Source organism: Ostrea edulis, chromosome 5 (genome assembly GCF_947568905.1).
Source record: "Ostrea edulis chromosome 5, xbOstEdul1.1, whole genome shotgun sequence".
In the NCBI taxonomy this organism is placed as follows: Eukaryota; Metazoa; Mollusca; class Bivalvia; order Ostreida; family Ostreidae; genus Ostrea; species Ostrea edulis.
The window spans coordinates 64,187,322-64,194,096 of NC_079168.1; the positions used below are offsets into that span (position 1 = coordinate 64,187,322).

General features: G+C 37.0%; 1 protein-coding gene across 1 annotated transcript; it reads left to right on the forward strand.

Moving 5' to 3' along the window:
* LOC125651072 (uncharacterized) lies at nucleotides 1-3,194 on the forward strand. The gene is made up of 4 exons (XM_048879667.2): nucleotides 1-1,267; nucleotides 1,370-1,927; nucleotides 2,273-2,435; nucleotides 2,858-3,194. Exons 1-4 carry the CDS (start codon nucleotides 799-801, stop codon nucleotides 3,192-3,194), a joined length of 1,527 nt encoding a protein of 508 aa, XP_048735624.2. The 5' UTR covers nucleotides 1-798.
* Nucleotides 3,195-6,775: the final 3,581 nt, after the last annotated feature.

Below are 6,775 nucleotides of genomic sequence, written 5' to 3' on the forward strand. Positions count from 1 at the left end.
ACCGGTGCAAAACTACGTTATAAAGATGATGCAAACATCGCTTTATTTTGATATTTTATTAGTGAAAACCATTTCAATCAAAACTTTGTGGTAGACAGTACTTTGGGTAAGATTATATTGGAAATTTACTTTTTTCCACGATCGCATGTTTTTTTGTTTTTTTTGTTTTTTGTTTTTTTTTACAGAAACTGTAAATTCATGCTTAAAATTTTCAAGATATCTGCATGTCTTTGGGTTTTTTTTTTTGGGGGGGGGGGGGTGAAATAGCTCATTTAGGCTAGTGTGAGTTGAAGATCTTTATGAAATCCCCCCCCCCCTAATCAAAATTAACCCACCCTCAATGCATTAAAAAATCATACTCTTCTCTTACATAATCTGCTTCGTTTACTGAGTCTTAATATGGCAACTCAGTACATGAAAATGGTGTAGAAACATCGTAAATGGCATTGATCAGTATCCTGCTTTGTCGGCACCGTAATGACGGATACTCACGTGATGAAAATATGACGTCAGATAATTTTGTTTACGCGGAGGAGCGAGTGGCCTAATTCGAACACTACTGACCCATCCACGGAAAAATAGACAACTCGGCATCGCCTCATCGTCTATGGTTTTTATCAACCAGACATATTTTCGTAGACAGTAACAAACCTATAATATGGGTAGATGTAGTCGTAGGAATAATGCTTTTTCAAAATTTTTAGTAATGACTTACATTCAATCAGCAAATATCTAATACTAAGATTTGACACAGCTGAGCTACGTATCATGTGTTGAGGAATTAGATCTATCAGTTTCATGAACAATCTCGAGGGGTATACAAAAATTCATGAGGAAAATAATAAGATATTAATTCGGAGCACTTATTCCGTGTTGGTTGAAAAAAGGAAGCAGACAAAATCCAGTCCTTGTTCTGATATTTTCCTTTTATTCATTATCGTAGCTCAATATGCCGACACAACGCCCAGTCACACCACACGGAAAACGAATGAGGTTACCATGCCGATGGTTACAGAGAGCACACCAGCTGTTGAGAATGAGCCACAATTTGCACCGTTAGCAGAGAGTGAGGTACAACCCGAGGGCGAGACGAGCCCAGAAAGCGAGGTGCAACCAGAAGGTGAAACGAACCCAGAGAGCGAATCCCAGAATGAGACGAGCCCAGAAAGTGAAACTGCACCTGAACCAGAAGTGGAGGCTGAAGTTAGACCGTCTGACGCCGAGATCGTATTACCTCCCGTTACCTTGATAGCTGTCATAAGCATTGGTATCAATTTGTTCTTTTAATAAAAACTATCTCACATCTGAAAACTCCGTGTGTTTGCCTTACGTTTTCTAGTTCAGTAAGATGTTGATAAAATCATTTCAGGATCCCTGACTCTTTTACTTGTCAGCCGATCTTCTCGAAAACCTTCCCGTAATGCAAGATTATCTACAACACCGTCACAACAATTCTTCAGCGACTTTGATCGAGAGGTGGTCGATAGTCTAGTTTATAACACACTAGGGGCATTATTTCAAATTGCTCTCCCCGCACTGCTGTCTCTTGCTTTGTGTCCCTTCACCCTGTATCTTTACCAACCATTCACGCGTTTTCTCTGGCCTCCAGAGCAGTACGCCATACCTCCCAACATAAATGACGCAATTTCCTGCTTCTTGGCGCCAGCTGGACTCGTATACGCGACGTCATTTGGTTTCGCCTTTCAACAAGCTTTGACAAAACAGCATCACATCATGAACAAGATCACCTCCGAGATCAGCATGGTGGATCAGATCGCGACCTTTGTGGATAGGATGATACTGAGTCCCCCTGAACTAAAGTGCCAGATCTACAGGGCGGTAAAGTCAGAAGCCATATTTATGATTCTCCAACTTGTGGATAGGGAACCAACATCCTACAAATGCAACCCGAAGGAGGATGTAAAGGGTATGTATGCTTTCTTCATAAGTTGTGCAAGTTAAAATGCATGTATTAAGCGTCTATAAAGTAATCTACATGTACATCTTTACATGAACTTTTAACAATTTATCTGTGTCCTTGGTTTACATTCATTGGACACCAAGTTAAACTTACAATCATAAGGATTTAGGAGGTTAAAAATAATCCAGAAAAACTAATATGTTACTTGAGCAAATCATTTAATGAAAAAGCAATTGCTACTACATTAGTTTCGTTTACCATTTAAGGCAGGATCTGTCCAGATGAAGGTTTGAAAAGGTTGATACATGTACTCAGATATTTAGTTTTTTCGAAGTTCTCTTCTTTTCATAGTGAGAATATGGACTATCATCGATATCCTACGGAATGCTCCAGCAGATGCCACGCATCACGTGAACAGATTACTGTGTGAAAAGATCATATCGCACATCTTGAAACTTAACAGCATATGTTCCGACAGGATTGGCGTGCTCCATTCCAGAATTCACCCAGTCAAGTAAGACAGCATTGCTCATATGGGAATATCTATAATAACAAGGTCCAGTTAAGCTGTTAGAATACTATTTAGGTCATAAGATGTCAGTTAAAATTAGGTGTGTTTGTGGTACTGCCCCCGAAGCTTGCTAATTTGTGATTTTGATTTTCACTTCACCTATAAAGTTTCTTTTCTGGTATATTTCAAAAGACGAGTACGGATAAAGACTAAAATCTTTTAAGTTGTGTGCAAACAAAGAGACAGACTAAACACAATATCACTCCCAATCTTCCATAAAAGTGTAGTACATATTTCCTCTCTCTCAATCCATCGAGCGATCTATCTATTTATCTACTATCTATCTATTTATCTACTATCTATCTGTTTATCTATCTATCTATCATCAGATTCTCAAACTAGGTACGTTGTTTGTCTTTTTGTAGATGGGCATTTCTGGAAACTCTCGGTTTCTTCTCATTTATTGGAGTGTTGCTACTCCAAGCCTCCTCTTACCGGATGGAACTGGTCATGTGCATCATCACGGTCTTCTCCATCAGCATGCTGTGTTACGTCGTCTCGGACCTGGACTCCCCTTTTAGTGGATTCTTCCGGGTGGATCTCTCCGTCATGTATGAAATGCTGAATAATCTTGAACGGCGATACTTGGAAGCATTGCCAACAAATTCCATGAACGATTCTGATGTATGGGTAGTTTCTACACCATGTTTTACACCAAGAACGAGCGTTACCACATTCAGCGAATTCAGCGCGAATTCATGAACAGAAATGCGAAACAGTTGTCGAACTGTAGCTCTCTGAAAAAATATTGGGACAGATACTGACCCAATATTTTCCCAGTGAGCTTCAGTTCTGCAGCTACTTTAAAGACCCATCTCATGACCGTACGGTCAGTGAAAATGTAGGCGGAGCCTAATCTAAACAGATGTTATTTACCTGGAGTGGCCAGGGTCTACCAAGGTGTTAATTGCTATATCCCATGGCACTCAAAGAAATACACAGAGGCAGAACATGGTAGAAATCTACCTGTCCATGCTTTTTTTTTATATATATAGTTTTGATATACACAGGACCTGTCTCGGGGACCTCTGCAGAGTTTCTGTGGTCATAGTGTTTGAATAATGGTTGTATTCCTAAGGGTAGCTGACACACATTCTACACCCACCCCTCTTTCTCTCTGTCATTGACTCAATGAATAATTTCTGTTATAAATATAGAGGTATCATAAATTGATGACATAAATTATTTCATTAGGTTACAAGTTTTAGAAATAATTGTGCAATTTGATTTCTGATTGTGTAATTTATAATACATGTACAGGTATATAGAGGAGGAAAATTACAATTACATTGAAATTGCATTGTTCAGGTGCCTTTTTAAAAACAATTGAATTACAAGAAAATAGCAGTTGTGGACAGGTCATTGCTATCAAAACTCAGGTAGACTGGGTTTCCTCAAGATCTAAAGAATGCCAGTAGATATTGGCTGTTATTGTTATCAAAACACCTTTCTGGGGTAGCCCCCCCCCCCCCCCCCCCCCACCACCACACACACACAGTCTACAGATGTCGCTCCACCTGAGATCTATTGTTAAATGTTTGATTGGCAGGCAGCTTACAATTTGGGGGTGTCAACTTAAAATTGGGTCTTTAACCTCTGCATTTCATTTTTGGTGGGGTAGGTGTGTTGTTGTTTTTTACCCTATTATTTAAAATAACTTATATTTAACCATCTTGTGACTGCATAAAATTAAAGGGGAATCTAGAGTCTTTTTGCGAGGATATCAGACGGTTTATTAAATTTTTGGGGAAGATAGAAGATCTGTATAATTTATACATATGTAAACGAAAGGAGCACCTAATTAATTTATATATGTAACTTGTACTTGTGTATAGGCAACTGACTTGAAATAAATGAGACATTTTCTTGTGCCCCTGAGATCGATGAATAGGGGTATAATGTTGGTTTGTCTGTAAATTTCAACGTAAGAACGTATCACATTTAACTTTGGCAGCGTTTTGGGGCATAGCGTTTCACAAAAATTTTTTTGTTGCAATGCAATTGTATTAATGGAATTTAAGCTTGTTCTAAGAAAAAAGAAAACAGTTACATTTGATAAATCAGTTATGTTCTTCTATACGTTGGGTAGGTGTAAGCAGTGATAGTGGATAATGATTAACGTAGGCGTGGAACAGAGGACGGGGACTGAGCACGGGGTCTGGCCTATCGCATGTATTGTAAAATAGTTCCTAGGTTTAATCAACTATTTTAAAAGTAACTTTTGTTTCAGTTATATATTCCATCATTGGTTCACTGTAATTGTCTCAATAACAACAATCACCAAATACATTAGACATTTAATCAACGGATGTGTGTATTTTAGATGATAATTCCCGGGATTTGATTTACACACAATGACGTTGTGTACATCTTTCAAATTCCGGTGCCTTATTCCGAGGGTTCTTTCTTTTTACATTAAGGAGAACAAAGCTAACTTTAAACAGATAGTTTTACTTTAGGCTAAACGTAGGTTTTCTCCCCTTCCTTCAGCTTATGTATAATATCTGGACCCTCCTATAAATATTTCAGTTTAAAGGAATATGTTTTGTCATTATACCTCTGGGTTACAACGCTCACCCGAGTCACCTGATGTGACTCGCAAACATTGGAAGTCTAATTCTGGTCCCGTTAAAAGCAAGGACCCAGTATGGAGAAATGTACACTACATATCACAGAAAGCATTTTGCACATTATCTTTTAAATCATTGCTTTTGGAAAGAATAGATTGACCGCTTCCTTCAGAAAATACTGTACATACAAGCCTGCAGGATCTATTGTTTTGGCTTCTGGGGTAATTATCTAAACAAACGTGAATCTATATTACATAGAGATGTTAGCAGCTCCAATGTTTATTAATTTTTGTTTAATAAAACCAAACTTGTTCTTTGTGTTTTGTTTTGAATACATACTTTATTGATATACGATCAAAAGGTAGGAAACAAGTTCCGACAGTTTACTTACACCTCTCTTAAATACAACAAACGCTGTGGTAATTGCCATACCAAGTTACCACAAACTAAAATGACATATAAATTGTAAACGTTAAAATCATAATACACGTACATGAATAAACAATTTGAAACTAAAGATTCGTCTATATATTTGTGTACAGCAGAAAAACTGGTGTGATTCAGCTCTGAAGACAACTTTTTAAAATAGCCTAAAAGTAAAAGGTTTAATACAGGTATTTAAATCAAGTTTAGATAGACCAGTAGACGATTGAAAAGACTGTTTCGAGCAGTAGCCCGGAGTACATAACAACAAAGCCATGATATGCATCTTCCTGTTTTACAGAAGAACAGAAAGGATTGCTTTTGAATAAATCTTAATAAAGTACACAGTTGTGCTTTAATGTGATATAGATGATATTAACACTGCGGTACCCAATCCATAAGAAGTGGTTAATTATACTACTACGTATTGATTGTCATGGCTTCTCCTATTTCTGTATCCTTTTATAAAAGCATCAGATACGAACGCTCTCTAATGAATACCTCTGATATCGATCTTTGTTACTGTTACGAGTTTTATATTTCGAAATATTTTCCCGTTTGTTCGGGATGATTTCTCATAAATAATCGAGTAACTCACCTGTATGAATTTTCAACATAGTAGTAATTTTTGTTTGATAGCGTCGATTGTTTAAAAAAGTTTTCCATCCCGCTATGGAATAGAGGAAATCCCTAGAAGTCAAAATTGGAAGACCAGTAACGATTTTAGCGGCAATTTTATTGTACCTTTTCCGGTTTTCCTACATCATATATAGAGAGCAGTATCTTTAAAATGTTATATGCAATTTAAATAGGTTATTTTATCTTTATATTCTATATGCATTGAAAACTTGTAAAAGTTTCTATGACAAGTTTCTGATCACTGAAAAACTGTGGAATAATCCATCATTTTATATATTTTTTTTTATTAGTAACTTATGACGCGTCTTCTGTTCTCAGAAGAGGAATTGCACGAGCTACTTTATAACAAGTTCCTGTTACATTAGATTTAGTGTAAATACTTAGAAATAAAGCAAAACGATATTTGCATTTTCATCGAAAAATGATACTAGTAATGCAACGTTTTCCAGGGGTAGGGTGGAAGGCGGGAATCCTGCATTCTCCTGCTGGATCCGCCTATGTCATGTATACTAGTTTCAGCTACAAAGTTTGATGTCGAAAAGTTGATCGTTTTAAACTGAGTAGGTATCTGTATATAAGTACATTGTTACGTACACTATAACTAGAATACAGATATTAATCTGTTATCAGCTAGTGCTATTTTTTAAACGT

What these genes read in the sequence shown, in the direction of transcription:
- LOC125651072 (XM_048879667.2), top strand. Translation starts at nt 799, where the DNA reads ATGAACAATCTCGAGGGGTATACAAAAATTCATGAGGAAAATAATAAG. An exon ending in CCCGAAGGAGGATGTAAAGG is followed by an intron (nt 1,928 to 2,272) that starts GTATGTATGCTT and finishes TTCTTTTCATAG; the next exon opens with TGAGAATATGGACTATCATC. An exon ending in TCCAGAATTCACCCAGTCAA is followed by an intron (nt 2,436 to 2,857) that starts GTAAGACAGCAT and finishes GTCTTTTTGTAG; the next exon opens with ATGGGCATTTCTGGAAACTC.